This window comes from Cavia porcellus, unplaced genomic scaffold, assembly GCF_034190915.1.
Source record: "Cavia porcellus strain 051 isolate PalLab524CR breed Dunkin Hartley unplaced genomic scaffold, mCavPor4.1 scaffold_5, whole genome shotgun sequence".
Taxonomy (NCBI): Eukaryota; Metazoa; Chordata; class Mammalia; order Rodentia; family Caviidae; genus Cavia; species Cavia porcellus.
This window is the reverse complement of record NW_026947488.1, coordinates 48,987,501-49,012,351: the sequence shown is the minus strand read 5'-3', so window position 1 is coordinate 49,012,351 and position 24,851 is coordinate 48,987,501. Positions and strand designations below refer to the sequence as shown.

General features: G+C 45.5%; 1 protein-coding gene and 1 pseudogene across 1 annotated transcript; one reads left to right on the top strand and one right to left on the bottom strand.

Moving 5' to 3' along the window:
• Nucleotides 1–484: 484 nt before the first annotated feature.
• On the bottom strand, nucleotides 485–4,361 carry LOC106029063 (short/branched chain specific acyl-CoA dehydrogenase, mitochondrial-like; annotated as a pseudogene).
• Nucleotides 4,362–5,701: 1,340 nt separating this feature from the next.
• Nucleotides 5,702–9,904, top strand: Ap5s1 (adaptor related protein complex 5 subunit sigma 1). Its single transcript, XM_003476610.5, has 3 exons — nucleotides 5,702–6,174; nucleotides 7,293–7,577; nucleotides 8,991–9,904. Exons 2-3 carry the CDS (start codon nucleotides 7,402–7,404, stop codon nucleotides 9,415–9,417), a joined length of 603 nt encoding a protein of 200 aa, XP_003476658.1. The 5' UTR covers nucleotides 5,702–6,174; nucleotides 7,293–7,401; the 3' UTR covers nucleotides 9,418–9,904.
• The last annotated feature ends 14,947 nt before the right edge of the window (nucleotides 9,905–24,851 follow it).

Here is a 24,851-nt window from a genome sequence, read left to right as displayed (position 1 = left end):
AAATCTCCCCAGAGAGGGTGAAACCCTAGGAAAAATCTTTGATGTTAACACATTAGATTCACTAACATATATTAATTATATTATTGCATATATTAATTATAACATATAACTTAATATTTTTCCCAGCACTGAGGATTGAACCCAGGCCTTCTGACTGAGTTACATCCCCAGCCCTTTTTATTTTCTGTGTTGAGACAAGGTCTTGCTCCTTCGCTAAACTGCCACAGCCTCTCAGAATGCAAGAATATAATTCTTAATTTTGACCATTTTATGTGAACATGCACAAAATACACACACACACAATTAGAAATTTGTCCACACTAAATATACATTCAAATTCCAGGTGTGTGCGGGAGGCTCTCTGCTGCAGACTTGAACATGAGGTTTATCAGGGAGGAAGCTGAGATGCTGTTTACTAATGCTGACGCCCACTTCATGATCCATAAAGTCCACCTCTTTCACATAATCACAGAAGCTAAAGATGTCCGAGGCCCCTTTCAGGTACTTTATTTCTTTTTAAAATCAGATTATTCTGTCTTGGTTCTGAAAGACTGAATGAGGGGTTCTCATCATCTTCCTATTTGAAAATCAATAGCTTTTATCGCTTTGGATCCAAGATCTTAATTTGTCCTTATTTCTTCCAAATATTTTACTGTAATTCCTATCTCAGTTGTATTTACACAACTTTGAGTATTTTCCTATGCTTTGCATTGTAGAAATTAAGCCATTTCAATAAACATGAATGTGCAAATCAAGATTACCCTGAAAATGTCAGGTTTCCTTAATTAATAAACATTCTTTCACGAAAGTACTAAAATGCTTCCTATTTAATAGTAATGATTTCCAGCAAGTGCGTGATCCTGGGAACACTTTCATGTCAACTCACATCCTTTTACAGAAACCTCGCTCACCTGTTATTCACATCTCTCATTCACATCTCACATTCACATCTCTCATAGTCCTCTCACATTGAGGACTCAGTCTCTATACTAGGAGTTTCTTTTCCTCCTGATTGAAAAACCCTAATACTGAAGAAATGGCTTCACTACTATTTCTATAAGTAATACTTCAAATGTTGATGGAGTGAAACTTCCATGTGTTCTGAAACTAGATGATAATATAAATACGTATAGAAATTTAAAAACAGTTTTGGAGAAAATAGCGGTGCATATCTCCCAAATTGTAGAGATGATTTCCTGTGCCTGACATAAACAGATTGGAAAGAGGAAAGAGAAAAGCCAGAGGGTGCGACCATAGGGCCTCAGTAAACCCTGAGCCCCTTAGGCACCTGCCCACCAGCAGGTGATTCCTTTATAACCATTGGTGAGAACACCATTTGCAAAAACTACAAAGAGCCCTGCACGTCCTGCACTGCTAATCCACATCTTTGACCCATTGATGATACAAAAATTTCCCTTTCTATCAGCTCTGGTCTTCAAAGCAAAGAAGCTGCTACCTGCTCCAACCTTTGAAAGTCAAAAGTTTCCTAGATCGTCGACCATCAGTTTAGGCAAATAAGTGGCCTTTTATCCTTCTGTTCTATGTTTCACAGTGGGTTTATTAATTACTGTGTTCTGAAGGTTGCACAGGAGAACCAAGATGCATGATTTTGGCTAATTCCTCTTATCACTAGGATGGAGGGAAAAAATGAAACTCTGGTTCCTCCATACTCTGCATCAATGTCAGTACTCATCAACCCTTGTTGAAATAACCATGGTATTACTGATTTCTCCATTTTTGAATTTTCATCCATGGTTGAAACCAAAGGAGCAATTTGTTCCAGCATGAATTTTTTTTTTTTTTTTTTGTATTTTTACCAGTACCAGGGATCGAACTCATGACCACACGCTTGCAAGGCAGGCGCTTATGCCACTGAGCTAAATCCCCAGCCCCCGGCATGAATTTTTAAAACTGTATTCTTCATCATATTTCGTCATCTGTAAATGTCCACAGTGGAACAGAGAGCAGCAGAGAGTAGCAGAGCCTCTGACTGGGAAGATCTCAGGACATGAGGAAGAACTTTCTGGGCACTTGGGCAAGATGGGAAAAGTTGTCTTAGCAGCAGCAAAACTGCTGGTCCTTCCATTAGCTGCAGGACAGGTCTCTCGGCTCACCCCTTTGTGTCTGCATCTACCAAATTCCTACCTCCCCAGAAAGCCCAGTTCAGATGTTACCTCCTCTGTGAAGTCTCCCACAATTGCTCCTCTAGGGTCCTTCCTCCTCAGCTCTGTGGGTCCTCTTTTTGATCCTAGCTGCTTGACTATTGCACTTGTCTACACAAACTACCGGAAGCACTCAGCACCAGGAGGATGTGCCCATCTGAATAAGCAAATGAGCAGATACGTGAATGAATGGTGTTTTCCCTTTCAGGCCACATCCAGCCTGTGCAGTCGTGTCTGAGTCCTCCCCATTTCTCCTCTTTATCTCCGTGCTGGCTGCTGTGGGGAGCAGAGCTTTGCCCCAAATGCTTTCCATGCACTACTGTGCTGTGTGGCTTTAAGCCACATCCAGGAGCATCTCTGAACCCTTTAGGCACCTGCCCACCAGAGCCGTGCCCAAGGCTTCCTTCCATGTTGCAAATCTCAAGCCTGGTCTAGGGCTAGGGAGGATTCTATTGCACTCAACACTCTATTTAAAACCAGACTTTATGGTAAATATTTTAGTAGAATTGTTGCAATCTGTGGATGGATGTGAGTCATATGAACATAATCAGACAAGGCAGAAGTGTCCCTAAGTGCTGAATGTGGTTCTCTTTGTCTGTCTCTCTTTTGTACTGGGGGTTGAGTCCAGGGAACACTAAACTACATGCCCTTTTTATTCTTTTTAGTTTGAATCCTGCTAAGTTGTACAGGTTGAGCTCAAATTTACACTCTTCCTGCTTCAGCCTCCCAAAAAGTTGGGGTTACAGGTGTGTATTATTATGCCCAGCTTGGATTTTTTTCTTATCTTTTTTTTTTTTTTTTTGTACCAGCGGTTGAACTCACAACTGTGCCACTTGTATTTTTTTTTAATTTTTTTTTAATCTTTTTCCTTTTTATTGGTACCGGGGATCGAACTCACGACTGCCTGCTTGCAAGGCAGGCGCTTATGCCACTGAGCTAAATCCCCAGCCCCTACAACTGTGCCACTTTTAAGGCAGACACTTATGCTGCTGAGCTAAATCCCCAGCCCTTGTTTTTACTTTTTGTAGTACTGGGGATTGGACCCAGGGCCTTTGCACTAAGCTCTATCTCCAGTCAATTCATTAATTTATTTGTTTTAAGATAGGCTCTTTCTAAGTTACTAAGTTTCCCACTCTGAGTTCAAACTTGAAACTCTCCTACTTCAGCCTTCCAGAATACAGGTTTTACAGGTGTGTGCCAACACAACCAGCTGAAGTTTTTGTCAAATTAAACATATAAAAACATTATTTGAAAAGTGAGCACACCGGGCTGGGGATTTAGCTCAGCAGCATAAGAACCTGCCTTGCAAGCAGGCAGTCATGAGTTCTGTCCCTGGTACCGATAAAAATGAAAAAGACAAAAAAAAAAAAAAAAAAAAAAAAGAAGAAGAAAAAAGAAAAAAAGAAAAGTGAGCACACCCATATAATCACTACCCAGATCCAGACTCAGAATGTGCCTGGCTGCCAGAGCTCCCTCATGCCCCTGGTCCCCAGCTCCTAGAGAACCACCATTCTGACTGGTAACCATGTTGAATAGCTTGCTTAGATCTGTACCCTTTCTACTTATGAAAGCACATGGGAGCTGCAATTTTTTTTAAAGACAAGGTCTTGCTATGTAGTTCAGGCTGGCCTTGAACTCATGGAGACCCTCCTGCTTCAGCCTCCCAGGTGTTGGGATTCCACCACATGTGGGATCTCTTTTTTGTGACTGGCTTCTCACACAGCAGGATGCCTGTGAGCAGGATGTCATTGTGTATCAGTACTTTTTGTTGTCATGTGGTGGTTGTACACAATGCACTTAGCTTACCATTCCAAAACTGATCTGGGGAGTTTCCAGTTCGGAGTAGTTGTGAACAAGTAACTGTAGATATCTTTATGTATTTGTTGGTAGCTGTTAGCTTCTGTTTCCCCCATGTATATACCAGGAGCAGAAGTGCTGGGTCACAAGCCATGAGTACAGCCTGAGTGTGCACTGCTGGGTAGCACTGTAGGTGGGGTCCAGGCTGGCATGAACACCTAGAAGCACACAGATTGCAGTGGGTGGGACCCAGTGGCCACCAAGGGACCTAGCACAACCACCAGGGAGACCTGCACTCTGCTGTGTGTGTTCCCGATACTCCCAGGCCAGGGAAGCCCTCTGTGGGGCCACCTCCACCTGGGTTCCTCTATCCTCCTCCTCCAGCAGTTTAGGCTTTGGCATAGCCTCACTGCCTGTGGAATGGGCCGAGGCCAGGACGCTGTGCTCCAGATGCCAGGGGCCCCTGGTGAGAACCCTCTGCCAACTACGCTGTAATCAGCTTGCAGACATCAGCCCTGGCCCTCAGTGATAGGGACTTGGACAAGGAAGTGTTCCCAGGCACTGAGCCAGTATTACTCCCCAGGCTTGGGGCCAAGGCCCCATGCTGTTTGGCCCATACCTCCACTGACAAAGGCACCTGAGGCCAAAATGCCCTCTTGCCTCAGCCAGGCTCTGTCCCAGGTCCAATGGCCCAAGGCATGGGGTCTTTATCTCCAGCGACCCTGCCCTGGCCCACATTTCTTGTCATCTGCCTGTACAGGTCGCTCCAGTCCTGCCTGGGGCCAGGCCCTCAGAATGAAGATGAGGGTCAAAGTTTAGATGCAGACCATGGAGACACCACCCTGTCACAGACCTCACAAAGACGCACGTGGACAGCTGAGTGCAGTAGGCCGCTCCAGCAGGAAGGCTTCCCCGGAGTTTTGATTTGAGTACATTTGAAGGTCAAAAAAGGGAAAAGGGATTCCAGGCAGATGGTAGGTGCTCGGAGGCACAGATCTATGGTTCATACCCGGGCATGCATGGCTCACGTGCCAGGAGGTGGAGGAGTGCACTGCCATAGCAGGCAGTGAGGCCCAGGCAGGGTCTTGGTGTCTCACACAGGTCTGGGCCATTCCTCTATGCCCAGGTCTTCACTCTATGGCAAGGCTCTAGTGCCTATAGTTCCCAGTTCAGGATTAATGTATAAATCTCTTCACGATGTCTTTTCTTTTGCAGTATGGGGAATGGGACCTAATGAGCACCTAACTCCCTTACCAGCCCTTTTGTAAGTTTTATTTTGAGACAAGGCCTTCTAAACTGCTCAAGCCTTCAAACTTGTGACCTCCTGCCACAGCCTCTTGAGTAGCTGGGATTACAGGTATGGGCCCAACGACAGCCCTTCTTCATTATAACCTTGTTAGTTAAGAAATCAGGCAGGGCTCTTGCTGAAACTGAGATGTGGAAGGAAAAAATGGTTAGCCCTAAGAGTTCACTTCAGGTCTCTATGGAGTTTCATTGTGACCCAATCAAGCTGACTGTCTTGCCAGGAACAAAGTGTCAAATCCTTTTAGGCCAAGGCCAACCTCAACCGAGGGCAGCTAAAGAAATCTACAATATAAAATCTGCACAGAGCTAGTAGCATATGCATAGCTCCAGAGGGAATCCCACTTAGGATTAGTGAACTCTCCCGCAAGGGGCAGGCCCACGAAGTCAGGCGGGCATCTCTGGGCGCTGACGTAGCCGCTCAGCTCGGGCCAGCTAGCCTAGACAGGGTGGCGGGTGAGTCGGGGTCCGAACCCCGCCCGCAGGCCCCACTCCGCCGGGCCACTGCGCCCCCTCGCGGTAGGTGGTGGAGAACAGATGGCCCGGGGCTTCAGGCGGGGCTCCGCGGGCCCGCAGCGGGTGTGGCCTGCCCGGCTCCCTCCCGGAGCGCGAAGCAGGGGGTCCCAAAGGGTTGTGAAGCCTTCGGGCTTTCTTGGGTAGGAAGCGCCCGCGCAGGATCGTGGAGCACCCTGCAGACCACTCCCACGCCAACCGCTGCGGTATTGCGCAGGCGCCACTGATCGCGCGGCGCCATTGCCCTCCAGCTCTGACCGGGAGTCCTGTCGGAAGTCCACGGAAGGAAAGCGGAGCACTACATCTCGACGACGGCGGCTTGGTGCTGCTGCAGTTGCGCCAGTGAGGGCTGCGGACCCGCTTAGGCCTGGATAGCCAGTGAAGAACTACAACCCCCAAGGTGCTTTGCGTGCAGGTTTGCCGGAGGCAGTGACGTAATGGGCCTTGGCCACCACCAGTGCTCTAGAGAGAGGGGAATACGGTGGCGTGCGCTGATGACGCGCTCAGCTTCCGGATTAGATACTAGGGCTTCATCTTTCCTGTTTGAACTGACATCTTTTATTTTATTTAATTTTTCTTTTGTAGCACTGGAATTGAAACCAGGGCCTTCGTACAGATCTGTATCCCCATCCCTTTACTTTTTTTCTAAATTGATTCAGTATTCGCCACATTGCCCATGCTGGGCTCCAATTTGCGATCCTCTTGCCTCAGCCTCCCAAAGTGCTGGGATTATAGTCATGTACCACTCTACCTGATTGACAGTCACTTTGGCCTTAACTGTGGCTATCTGGTGGCTGACTGTGTACCCACTGCCTTTCAGCTCCTGGGCCGCCCCTGAGCCAGATACCTTTATAGTTTTTTTTTTTTTTTTGAAAGTAATTTGATAAGCTCCATATACCCTTTAATGCCATTCTCCAGTTGTTAACATCTTTTATCCCATTTGTTTTATCATTTGCTGTCTTTGTACCTTTTTTCCCGGGGACTATTTGAGGTAATTGCAAACGTGATATCCCTTTATAGAAGCATTTCCCCGTGCATTTTCTGAAACCAAGGTCACTCTCCTACAAAATGACATAACAGACTGTTTACTACTCACAATCGTCCATATTTATGTCTTAAGAAATCCCTTTATGGAAATAACCTTTTCTAGGTCCAGTCTCTCTGTTCCAGTAATATAGTCTTTTTGCTATACTCTTTAGTTTTTTTGCTTAAGTTTTTTTGTGCTGGGGATCAAACTCACGACCTCACACTTGCCAGGCAGGTGCTTATGCTGTTGAGTTACATCCCTGGCCCTCCTTAGTTTTTCTGTCAATCTGGTGCGGCTCCAGGTTTTCCTGACACTTTTGGGAATTCCTGGCCAGTTGTTTGTAGAACTAAGGTTGGGTTTGTGTGAGGTTTCTTCACCACGGGCCCTGTGTACTGGCGCTGGCCAGGGACTGTTGTATTCAGAGGCTGGTGTGTGTCTTGGGAGGGTGTCTAGAATCAGCATCTAAACCACAGCACACATTTGTCTTATAGGACAAATCCGGAAACTGAGCTCCTGTGAGGCCACACCCTGTAGGTACTGCCTCCAAAGCTGACATTTCACTCTCACTCTGGACTCTGCTTCCTGGAATACTGCTCAGTCATGGTCCACGCCTTCCTCATCCATACCCTGAGGGCCCCAAATGCAGAGGACACAGGCTTTTGCAGAGTGCTCTACTCTTGTATCTTTGGTGCTGAGAAGTCAGCGGAAGACGTGCGGCCACATGGTGCAGAGAGGGACAGACTACTTCGCAAGGAGCAGATTTTGGCCGTGGCCAGGTAACCCTATAGTCCAGCCCAAGACTTCACTGAACATATGGCCAATTATGATAGCTATTCTGGGGATCACAGAGAAACAGGATTGAGAAGCAGAAAATTTTATTTTACTTTATTTGTTTATTTATTTATTTTTGTCTTTTTGAGACAAGGTCTCTCTATGCAGTTCAGGCTGGCCTTGAGCTCACCTTGTAGCCCAGGCTGATCTCAGACTAACAACAGTCCTCCTGCCTCAGCCCCCCATGTGCTCAAATTACAGGTGTGAGCCATCACGCCCCGGTTATTTATTCTTTATAGACAGGGTCTCACTGAAGTTCAGTCTGGCCTTGAAAACTCATTATGTAGCCCAGTCTAGTGATCCTCCAGCTTCAATCTACCAAGTGCTAAGATATGGACGTGTGCCACCACATTCCAGAGCAGCCTTAGAATGTTTCTTCCAGTCTTCTGCAGTTGTTCATGAATGTGAATATGAAAAAAGCTTTAGAAATAATAATGCTATAGTCAGTATTATTATAGTTAGCATTTATTGAGCCTTTAAGTATGTGTTATTACACATGCTTTACAGTGCAGGATGTCTCCATAGACTGCATCTCTAAGGAAAAGGGAATATGATACACCGAGACTCTTTATAGCCAGGTCTCCTGATCTCCAGAGCACAGTTTAGAAAATGCTATGCCAGATAGTGGTGGCTATCTTGGATGCCCCCGCCCAGACCCAGACAGAGTAGCCCTCTGTGTCCTGGGAACTCTGTGCTGACTCCTTCTAGACCTGTGTTCTTGACCTTGTCCTTCCAGGAGCACAGAAGACCAAAGGAAAGCCTTTGCAGTGAGCTTGTTTGTGACCCGGACTGGAAAGTGATTCAGGATCTCCCATCAAAATTCCTGATGGGTCAAGCACTGTAGCCCACTCCTGTAACCCTCATGGGGCTAGGGCTGGAGGATTGCTGAGTTCGAGGCCAGCCTGAACTATATAGTGGACCCTGTCTTAAAAACAAAAAGTCCTGTGGGTCACAGGGAAGGCGGGAGGGTCCTTTTTATGTAGAGTGGGGTAGAGGAAGGGATGAGGGCAGGAAGGCTGGCAGGCAGGCTGGGTGATGGTGTTGACTTCATGAGGTAGGTGGGCGTGGCTCTTCTTCCCCTGGGACCTTTTTCCTGTCCAAGGTGATGGGTTCAGAACCTGCCTTCTGGTCACATGGAGTAAAGTGGGTCAGGGCTCACAGGCTGAGGATTTCATTCCCAAAGGGGGTCACCTTTCCTCATTGTGTGGCCCTGGGCTGATCACTTGGTCTCTTTGAGCCCCAATTTCTTTGCCTGATGTGGTGATGAGGCAGCTCCCAACCCCAAAGGTGTCATGAGGAGGACAGAAGTTGATGTGGGGGCTCCTCATCTACCAGCCTGACCTGTCCTCTCACCCTAGGCAGGTGGAATCCATGTGCCAACTGCAGCAGCTGGCCTCAGGCCGCCCACCCTCAGATTTACAGGCCCAGACCTCTGATGAGCCTGTGTCCCTACATGAGGCCCCGCGTGGGGTCTTTGGGCTGGCAGCGGGGGACCCCTTTCAGGAGCCTCGGACTGTGGTGTGGCTGGGAGTGCTGTCCTTAGGCTTTGCCCTGGTGCTGGATGCCCACGACAACCTGCTGCTGGCCGAGAGCACACTCCGCCTGCTGGCCCGCCTCATCCTGGACCATCTTCGCCTGCTGGCCCCAGGCTCCAGCCTCCTGCTTCGGGCTGACCATGTTGAAGGCATCCTCTCCCGCTTCCTGCCCCATGGCCAGCTGCTCTTCCTCAATGACCAGTTTATCCAGGCTCTGGAGAAGGAATTCAGTGCTTCCTGGCCTCGCTGATGCGGCTGGCATGGGTGTCCCAGGAGGGGTATGAGGGAGGCAGAGTGGCACACACAGCAAGGAGAGGCTTGACATCTGCTCCAGCCAGCCTTCTGCCCACCCTGATGTGCCCCGCACTGGGGACCCCAGACAAGACAGACAGGTAGCAAGGGGGCTGGGCCAAGGTGCTATTGGGTCAGTGAGATCACAGAACATCCTGAGTCTTGATCTGCCATATGACTCCACCCACTGCATTGAGTTGGCCTTACCAGCCCCAACCCCAGCCTCAACCAGGAGGAGCTGCGAGAAGTCACTCCCCTCCAGAGCCCCAGGGATCTCCCCTTACAGTGGGGAGCGCTGGTCCCTGCCTTTGTGTCCCCTTAGGCAGCATTGTGGGAGCCTTTGTCCAGTGAGGTGACATACTGGTTTCCCTCATTTGCTGCAGCTGAATGCCAGAGCCTTAGCCTGGATGACGTTTTCTATTAAAAGGACTGGCTCTGTGACCTCACCCTGTCTTCCTGTGCGTTTGATGGTTACAGTGTGCTCCTGGGGGTAAGCAGCTCTCTCTGGCCACAGGTCTTCGCTTTGTGCCCCAGGATTCCTTTATGGAGATTTCTCTATCTTTTATACCACACCTCACCTATTTTTCCTTACGTGCGTCCTTTGGATGGTGGCACCTTCTTCCTCTATCAAAACATGCTTCACAGGTGGCAGGTTAGTGTGCAGCCCTGAGAAGCAGAACCTGAAGCAAGGATTAAGTACAAGTAGCTTATCTGAGATGCTCCCAGGAAGCAAGAAGGGGAGGCAGCCTTCAGGTGTATGTCAGGCCCACTGAGAGGGTAGCAGTGCGGGGCTTAAGCCTGGGGCCAGTGTGCCTTAGCTGCCTCTGAAGGCCCTCACCTGAGGTTGCACTTTGGCCCTCTCTCTTCAGCCCTGAGTTGCCTTGCCAGCCATTCCTTGGCTCTTTCTATCCTCAGAAAATGCCTTTGGTTGTGGAACTGGCCTTCTGCACCGCAATGAGACCCAAGAGGATATGTGTGGGATACCAGACACCAGCTGTTAAGTCTTTAATCAGCAGTTTCTAGTAATGGTTTCAAATCACTCTGTTGAATCAGGCATGGTGGTGCACACCTGTAATCCCGGCACTGGGGAAGGTGAGGCAAGAGGATGGAAGGTCTGTCTCCAGCCTGGGTAACTTAATGACTTACTGAGTCTCACAATACAAAACACAAAGGGCGGGGGCAATAGCTCAATGCTGTCTCTGGGTTCAATCCCTGGTACTGAAAAAAAAAACAAAAAAATTAAAGAAAGACTTGTGTATGTCCTGATCTATGTGACCACAAAGATGAGGCTTTCTTGGCGTAGGCAGGATAGGTGCATTTGTAGGCCCATCTCATGCCTGCCAGACTTCCTTCAGCCCCAGAATTTGCCCAGCAGCTTTATTGCATGTCCCCATCTTTGTCCCAGCACCTGTAGCCCGGTTTCTACCATGACTTGTACATATCTCAGGCTCCTGCAACTGGCGCCCACTGGGTGCCACACAGGCTGCAGAGATGTCTGGGTCCCCAGGGAGACCAAGCTAGGCTGGTGGCCACACAGCAGTGTGCTTGAATATCCCTGAATCTAAGCTCCAGAGCACTTTGCAGTCCCAAAGAGGAGAGGAACCTTGGCAAGGGCCCAGGGAAAGAGCCAGGATCTAAGATAAAAGTAAGATTGATGGGCCAGGGATGTAGCTTGGCAGTATAGTGGCTGCCTGGCAAGTGCAAGGCCCCGAGTTGGAATACTGAAACCAAGAAAGAAAAAAGGAGAAAAAAAAAAAAAAGTAAGAGTGCCTCAGAAGCAAACTGGCTCCCACCTGCGAGCCTCCTCCCAGCCTCCCCCAGGAACCCTGCCAAGCCACTGGCCCACAGCCACTTGGTGGAGACCTGGGGCGGGTACTGAAGCCCAGGGTACTTCCAAGAATGCTGCAGAGGAAACAGGAAGACAGCAGGAGTGCAGCAGACCCCTGGAGAGGGGCCTCACCTAGAGGGAGGGAGCAGGCACAGATTGCAGGCCAGGCACTGCTCGTCATAGGTCACCAGCAGTGTAGGGAGCCCGAGGACAGGGTTGGGGGGTATAGGGTGGGTGCTGGGTCACCAGGTCTCCCTGCATGCCCCAGGGCTCAATCCTGTCCTTACACAGCCAGGCATGTACTTAATATAAACATGATAAGCAAATCCTGCTTGTTTGGTACAACTCTTATGACATTTTAAGGTTCTGTATTTGCAATTAATGTGGCCTTAACCTTATTTCTCTCTTTCTTTCTTTCTTTTTTTTTTTTTTTAACTTTTTCTTTCTTAAATATCCCCCCCTCCCTTTTTAATATGGAGGATTGAATCCAGGGTCTTCACTAAACCCTCAAGCCTTTATTTATGTTTTTGTTTTTTGTTTTTTTTTAATTTTGTGTAGCCCAGGTTGGCCTCAAACTCTCAGCAATCCTCCTGCCTCAGTCTCCCAAGTGCTGGGATTACAAGTATGCTCCACCATGCCTGACTATATATATATATATATATATATATTTTTTTTTTTTTTTTTTTTTTTTTTTTCCTTGAGACAGGGTCTCGCTATGCAGTTCAGGCTGGCCTTGAGCTCACTTTAGCCCAGGCTGGTGTCGAACTTGCAACGATCCTCCTGCCTCAGCCTCCAGAGTGCTGGGATTACAGGCGTGAGCCACCATGCCCGACCTATTTTTTTTTTTTTTAAATCGATACCGGGGATTGAACTCACGACTGCCTGCTTGAAAGGCAGGTGCTTATGCCGCTGTGCTAAATCCCCAGCCCCATATTTTGTTTTTTGACAGGGTCTCACTGAATCACTAAGTTGACCAGGCTGGGCTTGAATTTGTGATTTTCTAGCCTCAGCCTCTCGGAGTGCTGGGATTACAATCATGAACTACTATGCTTATATTTTCCAAGACCAACTTTACTGGCTTGTAGAGGATGACCAGTGGTAGAGCAATTGTCTCACATGCATGAGGCTCTGGGTTGAGTCACCAGTTTTGAAAAAAACTGGAGAGAGTTTCCCATCTACTCCTTGCCTTCCACATGCACAGCCTCCTATCATCAGCCTCCTGCACCTGAAGGGTCCTGTTTGTTACAGTTGAAGAACCTTCATTGACACCCAAAGTCCATACTTTACATTAGAATTCACTCTTGACATAGTGAACTTGAGTGCTTTTTTTTTTGAGACAAGTTCACACACAAAAAAAATTTCTAGGCTTCAACTGACTGTCTACCCTTCATGCTGTTCCTCCTGCCTCAGCCTCCCAAGTGCTGAGATTACAGGTGTGTGCTTCCACACCTGGACACACTCTATGACTTCTATAGTGATGTGAGTCTGTCACAACAGTGTCCTGCAGAGCAGTCTCAGTGCCCTAAAAACCTTCTGTGCACCACCTGCTTGCCCGACCTCTCATCAACTCCTAGCAATTGCTGGTCTTTTTATTGTCTCGATGGTTTTGCCTGTGTCACATGTCATACAGTTGGAATTACACAGCTTTGGCCTTTTCCCTTTGGTTTCTTTCATTTAGTTGTTTTTTTGTTTTTGTTTTTGCTTTTTAACTTTTTTTTTTGTACAAGGCATCAAACTCATGGCCTTCACTTACCAGGAAGGTATACCACTGAATTATATCCTCGGCCCTGGTTTTTGTTTCTTTGAAATAAGGTTTCATTATATAATTAAGACTGACCTTGAACTCGCTGTGTAGCTCAGGCTGGCCTAGAACTCACTGTGATCCTTTTACCTCAATTTCCTGAGATTCCTCAATTTCCTGGGATTACAGGTGTGTACCACCACACCTGCCTGGCTTCTCTCACTTAGTAATAGACATTTAAAAACTTCCCATGTCTTTTCATGACTTGACTGTGCTATCTCTGTCTCTCTGCCTCTTTGTCTGTCTCTCTCTTTTTCCCTTGGCTGTTGAGACAGGGCCTTACTATGAAGCCCAGGGTAGCATTAAACTCATGAACTCAGCCTCCCAAATGCTGGGATTACAGGCAGGCACCGCCATACCTGCCTTTTTTTTTTTTTTTTTTCTCCAGTAATGGGATTTGAACCGAGGGTCTTCACACTGAACCATACCCCTAGCCTGTTTAGATTTTTATTTTGGGGCAGGGTCTTGCTAAATCACTGACACCCAGGCTACGTTCAAACTTGCAGTCCTCTTGCCTCAGTGTTGGGATTACAGGCATGTGCCACCAAGATCATTCTTAAACATTTACTGAATGATAACCATCATAGGGATGAACCAGTTTACTCACCCATCGCCCACAGCTCATTTGCTTCCAAGCTTTGGCAGTTATAAATAAAACTGCCATAGACATGTGTGAGCAGGTGCTCACATGAACCTAACCTATCAGTTCAGTTACGTGGACACCAAAGAGTGTGCTGGCTGGATTCTGTGGGAAAAGTGAGACAGAAGAGGAGGCGCCAGCACCAGCAGAAGTACTTTGACCTTTTCTTTCTTCCATTGTGGACAGTTGTGGCTGCCCCAAATACCTGTCAGGGAGACTTGGGCTTTGGCCATAGGTACTAACCAGATGCCCCCTGACTACTTTGGATGCCTCTGTCCCCATTCCGACCTGCGTGCGCTCTCCTATCGGTGACAGAAGGGCAGGTGGGCGTGGCACTCACATGGTGCCTCTTTTTCTGCCTTTTTTTTTTTTTTAACTTTTTAACTTTTTATAGGTACCAGGGATCAAACTCACGACTGCTTGCTTGCAAGGCAGGTGCTTATGCCACTGAGCTAAATACACGCCAGCGAACCCTCAGCCGGAGAAAGCAGCCTGCTTTCCGATGTGGGGCAGCACAAAACCTCAGAAAGCCTTTCGGGTTGCTTTGCCTTGCCTGCTGCGATTTCCATCCAAGTAGAGCAGGCTGAGCTGGCTGCACTCGAGCTGGGAACCCTCAGGACATTTGCCCAGAAAGCAGCCTGCAGCCAGCTGGGTTAACCTCGAGGGCAGCTGGACAGCCAGGGAGAGCAGTGAGCTGCCGTAAGAGGCCCAGAAACTGCCAGATTCTGCTGGCTCTGGCTTTTTGCAGGGCTCCAGGGAGCTGCCAGTAGTTGCTGGCCACAGGTGCTAGGAGGGTTGTTGATATTCGCTAACAGCAGTTGAAATTTGAAGTTCCCTGATGATAGGTCATATTGAATATCTTGTATATGCTTCCTTGCTTCCCATCTGTATATCTTCTTTGGGGATGTGTCTGTTCAGGGGTTTTGTTTTGTTTTGTAGGATCCTGCTATGTTGTCCAGGCTGGCCTCAGACTCTTAAGAGTAAGAGGTTGTCTTGCCTCAGCCTCTCAAATTTGCTGGGACTACAGGCATGCACCACCATGCCCAGCGTTTAACATGGATTTTTATTTTTCACTAGCTAATTTATTTACTTTGCAGTACTAGAGATTGAACCCAGGACCTTTGCAGTGTGCTGCTTCTCAGCCCCAACCCCCACCTCCCTTTTTAGACAGCCTCTGGCTAATTTGTAAAGTTGTCTGGGCTGTTTTTAAACTTGCAGTCCTCCTCCTGCAGCCTCCCAAAGTGCTGGAATTACAGGCATGTGCATCTGCCCTATTGCTTAATATTTTCAAAGTGCTGGGGATCAAACCAGAGCCGTACATTAGAGTGTTTCTCTCACCAGTCTTGCACAGCCTAACAAGATGATACCCGCAGCCCTTTTGCCAACTTTCAAAACTTGGTTGTTTTCTTACTGTTGACTTTGAAGAGTTCTTTGTATATTTTGGATGATAGTCCTTTACCTGATGCATCTATTACAAACATATTCTTTGGTCTTTCTTCTCATTCTTTCATAGAGCTAAACATTTTAATTTTATTGAAGTCCAGCTTACTAATTATTCTCTTTAAGAACTGTCCCTTTGGTGTTTGATATGTAAAGCCATCATCTCTATGCCCCCAATTAGATTTTTTCCTGTTGTAAGAGTTTATAGTCTTGTTTTTACATATAAATCTGTGACCCACTTTGACATGTATGAAGGATGTGAGGTCTGCGTCCAGATTCGTATGTTCATTTGTGGATGTGGCTTGTTGAAAAAACTATCATGTTCTTTTGCATTGCCTAACTCCTCTGGAAAGATCACTTGACCATATTAATGCAGATCTATTCTGGGATCTCTATTCTTGACCCTTGACCTATTTGTCTGTTCCCTTTTAAAAACTTTTATTAGTACGTGTTTGCAGTATGTTTGACTGTATTCATCATGGTGAGTTAGTACATGCACATAGCACATCTTAATTCTTTTAATGTGCTTTTCCCCTCCCTTCACTCCATGCTCCCTCTTACTCTTCCCATTTGCAAAAGATTCATCTCCCTGTTTCTTATTGTCTATCTCTCCTTTTTTGGCGGGGGGGTACTAGGAATCAAACTCATGCCCTCATGCTTGCCAGGCAGACTCTGCACCGCTGAGCTACAACCCTAGCCCCCTTATTATCTGTCTTCTGTTTTGCTCTATATTTGTATTTTAGGTTTCTTATATAAGAGAAACCATGAGGTATTTAAGCCTGTGTGCCAGATTTATTTCACTAACATTATGGTCTTGAGGTGCATTCATTTTCCTATACATAACTCAAACTTATCCTTCTTTATGGAAGAGTATATACTTCATTGTGTTAAAATACCACATTTTCTTTATCCATCTGTTGACTGGCATTTGGTTACTTCCAAGATTTAGCTATTCTGAGTTGTGCAGCTATAAACATGGGTATGTATGTGTCACTGTAATATGTTATCTTTAACTCTGTTGCTTGTCTATTCTTTTGTTTTTATTTTTTTGTAACAGGCCCTTGCTTTGTAAATCAGGCTGGCTTTGAACTCACTGTCACTCAAGTTGGCCCTGAACTCACATCCTCTTGCCTCAGTCTCCCATGTGCTGGGATTACAGGCATGCACCACTATGCCTGGCATTTGTCTCTTCTTTTGCTTGTCTTACACTGTCTGTGTTACTATAGCTTTAGAGTAATTCATGAAATCATCTGATGTCAGTCCTCCAATTTTATTCTCCTTCAGTAGTGAGTTGGTTATTCTGGGTCTTTTCCTCTCCACATACAGAAGATTAAAGCTGGTCTCATATTTCTCATCTTGTAAACTAAAATTAAAGTTTATCAAGGTCTAGCTATTAAAACAGAAACATGTAACCCGTTGGACGATAAAATAGGTAAAACTCTTGAAAGCATAGGCAAAAGGCTTCTGAACTGAACCCCAATAGTACCAAGAATTAACAAATAGGATCATATAAATCAAAAAGCTTCCACCCAGCAAAGGAAACAACCAATAGAGTGAAGAGACAACCTACAGAATGGGAGAAAATTTTGCCAACCACACCTCCAACCAAAGACTAATATCTTGAACTAAGTAACATAACTCAAAAAGAGTAGACCCTCAAATAAAGACCTGATCAAAAAATGGGCCACTGAAGTGAATAGACACTTCTCAAAAGAAGTACAAATGGTCAACAAATACACAAACAGTTCAATATAACTGGCTTTAGATAAATGTAAATTAAAACAACACTGAGATTCCAAGTCACTCCAGAAAGAATGGCTATCATCAAGAAATCAACCAATAACAAATACTGGGAGGGGCTGTGGGGAAAAAGAAACCCTTCTCCACTGTTGGTGGGAATGAAGACTGGTGTAGCCACTGTGGAGATCAGCCTGGAATGTCCTCAAAAAACTAAAACTAGAGGTCCCATTTGACCCAGCTCTTCCCCTTCTGGGTCTCTTCTTAGAAAAAATAAAAACATTATACTACAGCAATGTATGCACACCCATGTTTATAGCAGCACAATTTGTAATAGCTAAATCTTGGAAACAACCCAAATGCCCATCAACAGATTAATGGATTAGAAAAGTTTTCATATACAGTGGAGTTTATCACTGCCAAAGGGCAGGATAAACATGAGACATTTTTAGGTAAATAGATGCATCTTGAAAACATAATTTTAAGTGAAATAAATCAGCTACACATGTTTAAATATCACATTGTTTGTCATGTGTGAGATATCCAAGGATAAGGGCCAAAGTGTATAATAAATACTGAGATGTAGGAAGAAAATGTTCAAATGGGAAGGGGAATTAGGAAGAGGGAGGGCGAAGAGAAATAAGGGAAAAGGAATAAAGAGAGGGGCGCATGGTGACGCACACCTGTGATCCCAGCACTTGGGAGGCTGAGATAGGACTGCTGCGAGTTCGAGGCCAGCTTGAGCTAAAAAGTGAGCTCAAGACCAGCCTGAAATTCACAGTAAAGCCCTGTCTCAAAACAAAACAAAGACCCAAACACAACAAGAAAAAAGAGAATAGAGGGAAAAATGGAAAGAAAGCTTTTGTAAGGGGGGTGGGGGGAAAAGAGTTGAAGGGAGGGAGGGGAATGGGGAAAAAAGAAGAGTCAAGATGTATCATGTAAGGGGCTGGGGATTTAGCTCAATGGCATAAGCACCTGCTTTGCAAGCAGGTGGTCATGAGTTTGATCCCTGGTACCAATAAAAAGAAGAAAAAAAAAGATATATCATATATAGGTACAAATTCTCTGGGATGAATATGATCATTATGTATATCCAAAGTATAGCAATTAATTTTTTAAAATACATGAAAAATATTTAACATCACTGGCCATTAGAGAAATGCAAATTAAAACAACACTGAGATTCTGCCTTATTCCAGAAAGAATGATCATCATCAAGAGATCAACAAGTAATAATACTGGCAAGGGTGCAAATAAAACAGAACACTTCCATATTGTTGGAAGGAATGTAAACTGGTTACAACCACTGTGGAGATCATTGTGAAGATCACTCAGAAGACTAAAAATAAGCCAGGCATAATGGGTGTCTTATAGTCCTATAGTCCTAGCACTCAGGAGGCTGAGGCAGGAGAATTGCCATGAGTTCAGGGCCAGCTCAGGCTACATGGTGAGATGCTGTCTCAACAACAACAACAACAAATTTGTTTTCTTCCAGTTATTCCCCTTCTAGGTATCTTCACCAGAAAGTTAAAGATATTATATTATAGAGATACATGCATACTCATGTTTATAGCCACACAATTCATAATACTAAACCTTGGAAGCAGCCTATATGTCCATCAACAGATGAATACATAAAGAAAATGTGGTATTTATACACAATGAAGTAATACTCTGCCATAAAGAAGGATAAACTAGTCACTTGTAGGAAAATGGATGCATCTTGAGACCAAAATGTTAAGTGAAATAAATCAACACATAAATCCCATGGTTTGTCTTATATGGAAGGCCCAAAATATAAATAACATAATAAAAGATGAATAATAAAAACACGGAAATATATCTTTTGCAAATGAAAGGGGACCAAGAGATGGAGAGGGGAGAGGAAGGGAATAATAAAAGAATTGACATGCATTGTGTACATGCATCAACTCCCCACAATGAGTGTACTGTGAACTTGCACTGATACCAATTAAAGTCTTAACTCACTTCTGCTCTTATTTTCACTAACTGCTGTCTTCATTTTGCTCACCTATAACCCATTGCTTAATTCTTCTGTTTGGCATCTTTTAATAAATCGAGGGCCCAAGGGTTTAGCACAGCAGCACAAGCACCTGCCTGGCAAGTGCAAGGTACCAAAAAAAAAAAAAAAATTGATGCTGGCCTTTCACCTGTGGATTTCCTCTGGCCACTTGTTTATCTGTATCTCATAGATTTTGACATGGGATATTTTCCCTATTGATGTTTTCTAGAAAATCTATAGCTCCATTCCCTCTTTAAAAACTCTTATTTTCAATTTTAATTTTCATTAGTACATGTCTGCAGTGTCCCTGCTCACATGACTTTATGAGACTATTTTTTTGCACCTGTGTGTTCAAAAACAGGATGGAAGCACAAGGTGTGGTGGTGCTTACTTGTAAGCCCAGCTACTCAGGAGGCTGAGGCTGGAGGATTGCAAGTTTGAGGTCAGACTGGGCAATTTAGGGAAACCTTGTCTAAAAATAATTTTTTTAAGCCAGTCAAATTTAGCAGTGGGGGGGTGGTATACCAACTTTAGTGACACTAATGTTAATAAGTTCTGATAACCCACTGCCATCAGACCAGCCTAAAAATAATTTTTTAAAAAGTGGGATGTAGCTGTATGGTAGAGCACTTGCCCGGCATGCACAAGGCCTTAGGTTTAATCCCAGTGCACACACATACACACACACACACACTTTTGGAGCCCGAATGCTTGATCTTTTTGCCTGTGTGTTTCCAAAGTTTACTTACCATTAATGCCAGTGACATTGCTAGACTATATTTTATGGTATAAACATGATATGTTTTTTTCAAAAGTTAATTGGTCTTTTTTTTTTCTTTTGAGATGGTGGACATCAAACCTAGGGTCTCACACATGCTAGGCAACTGTGGGACTGTACCACCAGCCCTCAAGTTTCTTCTTACATCAGAAATGTTTTCCTGAATTATATCTTTAGATAGCTATTGTATTTCACTGTTCCCTTCAGGAATTCCAAATGTAAGAGAAGAGGGATTTCTCCTGTAAAGTGTATCTCTTATTTGCAGTAAGGCGGGAACCACAGAGCAGTTCTGCAACAAAGCCCAGTTTAGCTGAAGCAGGAGGGAGCCTGCAGGCTGAGGTTGGTGAGACTCAGCTGTATGACTCAAGTCTCTGCCTTCCAGGTGACCATCCTCTGCTCTGTTGCACTGGATCCTGTAGTATTCAGATGCCAGTGCTTGAGGCCCCATCCTGCCTGCCAGGACACCTTCAGAGCTTCTCACAGGGCCTTTGTACCTAGCAGGCACTGTTTGCTCACTTGCTCAAACTTTCTGCTTCCTTCTCTGTCACCCTCAGTTTTACCCGGGTCTCAGGACATGTTGCTCCTCCCTCTGCCTTGTTGCTGTCTGAATACAGAGTGCACGCTCTTCACCCCATGACCCCAGCATCATGTACTGTAGTAGACTGTTAAAAACAGAGGACAGCGCCTTATGCAAGCGCAAAGTTCTGAGTTCAATTTCTGTTACAAAAAAACAAACAAACAACAAAAACATTTAGAGGCACAAAGGATGACATAGTAAAAATTTTAATGGATTATTAAACATTCCCTGCATTAGGCTATTGTTTGTTACTGTGATGAAGTAGAGGAGGCTGGGTAATTTGGGCTCATAGTTTAGAGATGCAAGGGCATGGCACTCGTATCAGGAGCTCTCAGGAAAGCCTCACGGTGGATGGAACCATAGTGGCAGGAGCTTTAGCAAGAGGCAGTGGTCACCTGGCGACAGGAAGTCAGAGAGCAGGGAGGGGCCAGCATTGGCCTCCCAGGAGACTTTGACAGATCCACACCTCAGCTGAGAACCAAGCACTCAACACACAAACTCATGGGAAAAGGCTCAAACCATATCCCACCCACAACACTCTCATTCTCCTGAGCACCGTGGCCGCTTGTGCATGGGGGTGGGGTTCTCACTCCTAGACCCCACCCTGAGATCATTTCTTTTCAATTTTTTAAATTAAAAATTTTTCGTTGTAAAGTATCCATAATATAAAAGTGATTATTTCTGGGGTGTGATTCAGCAGCACCTGGTACAATCACAGAATTGTATCTATTTCCATTTATCATTCAAAACCGAAACTCAGGCCCCTCCACAGTGACTACCCACACTGCCTTCTCTGCTGTCTGAGCTCTCGTCCTCTCCTCCGTTCATTTCCGCTCCTTCATTTGTGTTTATACTGACCACTTCAGGTTCTCCCCCTCCTCACCCATCATGCTCCAGCCCCCGACCTTTAGTTTTGGCTTTTTTGAGACAGGGTCTTGCTATACAACCCAGGTTGGCCTCAAACTCATGCCAATCCTCCTGCCTCAGCCTCCTGAATGCTGGGGTTACAGGCTTGTGCCACCACGCCCAGCTGGGGCCACTTTGGTATCACAGTCTGGCCCACTAAACAAGAGAAAGAAAAAGATTGGTGTAGGGCCTCACCTTCAGCAGCTCAAAAGACGTTCAACTCTGCTTTGAAATTATAAATTCTCAACTGGGCATGTTGGCTCACGCCTGTAATCCCAGAATTTGGGAGGCTGAGGTAGGAGGATTGCTGTGAATTCAAGACCAGCCAGGGTTACACAGTGAAGCCTTGTCTCAGAAAGAAAGAAAGATAAATAAATAAATAAATAAATAAATAATTTTTATGGAATGCAATTGTATTCCTAGGCAGGCTGTCCTTCTCTGCAGATGTCTGTTCATTAAAGGAGAAAGATGTATCCTTTCAGGGCTGAGAACTCTGGTTAGTGGGAGATCACTTAGATTTGTTAGTATAGTAAGGCCCAGGGTTCAACCTCCAGCACTGCAGAAAAGAAAAAAAAAAAAGAAGAAGAAGAAGAAAGTATTCTTCCAGAGGTGGATTTTGTATTTTCCTTCAGAAGCAGATATAGCTGTACTCATTTTTTAGTGCTACCTCCCCTTGGAGCATATGCTTACTGGTATGTTATTCAGGGTGAATTCGTTTTCCATCAGGTTATACTCTCCAGGATGGTATATCTTATGTCATTTTGCTTTCCACGGCACAGTTAACATCCTGCCGCATACCAGACTCCCTATGTATCGGATGAGTGAACAAAGGAACAAATGAATGAGACATCTGGGGTGGTGGACTTTGCAACCTCACCCTGTATCAACTTTTGCTTTCTCCTGGGTTTCAGATAGAAACAACAGGCTGCCTCTTATCTCTCAAGGATGATACTCCCAGGTCTGCAAGTCCCTTTCCCAGAAGGTGACCTCAATTTACAGAAGCCAGGCTGTCCTGCAGCATCAGTGTTTCCTGCTGGGAGAGTGGGGGTGGGGTGGATGGGGGAGCTGGTTGGCGGGGCACATGTGTGAGGGCTTGCTGTCTGTGCCCTTTGTGAGCAGGAAGGGTTTTCCTCTGTTCTCAGTGAGGTCAGATCTATTATTAGGTATTTCCCAGAAGGAAGGCAGGTGTCAAAGTGGCCAGAACTCCACCCCTCTCAGCAACAATCACCTGATTTAGTCTGGCAAAGGCCAGAGCTTTCTGTGTCCACCCCAATTGGAAATTGGCCAAGCCAGATTGAGGGTCCACAAGTGTTCGGAGCAACATAGCATAGCCTCTATCTTAAGCTGGAGAGTGGGAGTGCTAGATATCTGGGCACTGCATGGGATTGACACTGGAAGGGATATAAAGGGACATTAAAACCATCTGCATGGTCTCTGGTTCATGGGATCCTGGAATGTCACGTGATGGGATCAAGGTAAGCCCCAGCCAAGAGAGCCACCTTCCCAGATTCAGGGAGGCCCTAAGGAAGGTGGCTAACAAAAGAGATGAGCAAATATCAATAATGTCTGATGTCCATGAATGAAGAGTTGCTAAATAGAACAAAAGGAAAGATCCCAACCAGGATAAAGCCCCCAAATAGAAAATACCTCGGATCACACATAATTAAAAATTCATAGGATGCATATATCACCCACAACTTCCCAAATGAGTGGACAGTGGTCTGATTTTAGGGCTCCAGGAGGATCAAAACCTTCTAGCAGAATTTGAGATTCTCTGGGGGCTGAGAGCAAGAACTTCTCCACGTGGCCATATTTATTTGGTTTTCAAAGGGAGGGGACACTGAGGAAAGTGTGGGAACTGAGCAGGACCGTGGGAGTCAGTAGGAAGATTTCCCCAAGTAGTAAATTATGCTAATTAGGAGAGAATTACCTTATCTCCAAGTTGACTTTCACAGCAGGAGTGAGACACCTGCAGCTGCAATCTCTATCTAGTTAATTTTGTTTAGAGCCAGGTGTCCTCAGTTGTGGCCTTTCTTGTCCTTGGTGGTGTCATCACAGCATCACAGGCCACTCTAGGCCTCAGCTGGGGCCAGGTATTCACAGAGATTTACATCCTAGGAATCCGCTGTCCATCTCCAGACAAAGAGCCTAGTCCTGGGACAGATGCACAAGTAAATATAAAAAGCCAATTGGTGAATTTTAAATCCTGCTCAGAGCTGCTTCATAGTGGTCTTCACCATCTATGCCAAACAAACAAACAAACAAACAAACAAGAAACTCTAATTTATTTTGAGTTGCTAAAACTAGAGACCACAATGGAATGAAAGGATGATGGGAATAGAATATGTACACAGGCTCAAAATAAACACCTTCCTGTGATGACTGATTGATTAAAGATGGGGAAATAGGAAATCTATAGGCAGAACTGTGGGAGGTGGCACCTTATCACACGATCAGAGTGAATTTCCCAGCACTGGGACAAACAGGCACCACACGCTGCCCATTGATGCACAAGGGACATAGCAGCACATCCAGGTGTCAAAAAGCACTGCACCAGATCTCATCAACAGGAAACCTCAGCCAGACCCAAACAAGGGGAGTATTATGGACTGTCTGGTTCCTAGCGCAAACCCATTAAGGCAGTGAAAGGAGCTGCCCCAGCCTTTTTTTTTTTTTTTTTTTTTTTTTTGAGACAGGGTCCTGGTGTATAGCTCAGGCTACCCTTGGATTCAAGATGATCCTCCTGCCTCAGCCTTTTGAATGCAGAGTTTGAATGCAGAGATTACAGGCATGTGCTGCCAGGCCTGGCTTTCCTCCTCAGATTAAAGGAGACTAAAGACACAAAGTATTGTGTGACTGGAATAGTGAGGAGATCTAGACACCACCAATCTTCAAGCATCCATGGGTAGAACCCAGGGGACACAGCAAACTTAGATGGCTTTTTAAAAATTGAGTTTTTGATCCCCGGTACCGATAAAAAAAATTGCATTTTCTTTTCTACTAATCACTAACTGAAGTTGACATTTCCTTCCTTCCTTCCTTCCTTCCTTCCTTCCTTCCTTCCTTCCTTCCTTCCTTTCTTCCTTCCTTTCCCCTCTTCCTTCTTCTACATGTTTGTGACTTTATGAGGGTCAATTGGCACACAATGAGCTAGGGTTTTTCGGTGGGTTTTTGGTGGCACTGGGAGGTAGCATCACCCGCCTCACCCCAAGATGTCTCCTTTAAAACAGCTCAGGCCAGGTGATTTCATCAGGAATTAGAGTGACCTCAATTCCAGACTTCTGACTGCCAGGTCACAGCCTCTGTCCTTAGAACTCTACTCATGATCCTTTAGAGTTAACGCTGGAGTCTCTTGCAAGAAGGTGGAGACTGTCACAAGGTCACTTGTCTCCAAGGGTACAAGAGAAGCTTTAGCTGTCTGACTTTGGCTTTAATGAATAAAATGTGTGAAATCCTGCCTAGACTTTATAGTTAGTCCCGTGTGATGCCTTTGCATGCTTGTAATCAGGTTGCATTCTTAAGAATATATCTCCTATCGCCTGTGTATTGGACCACAGAGGTTTTTGTTTTGTTCTGTGGATCAAATTCATGCTTGCCAGGCAGGTGCTTACACTGATGAGCTAAATCTCCAGCCCTACAGAGGTTTTTTTGTTGGAAGATTCT

Coding starts and splice junctions, on each gene's coding strand:
- Ap5s1 (XM_003476610.5), top strand. CDS start 7,402: ATGGTCCACGCCTTCCTCATCCATACCCTGAGGGCCCCAAATGCAGAG. Junction 7,578..8,990: donor CAGATTTTGGCCGTGGCCAG/GTAACCCTATAG, acceptor CTCTCACCCTAG/GCAGGTGGAATCCATGTGCC.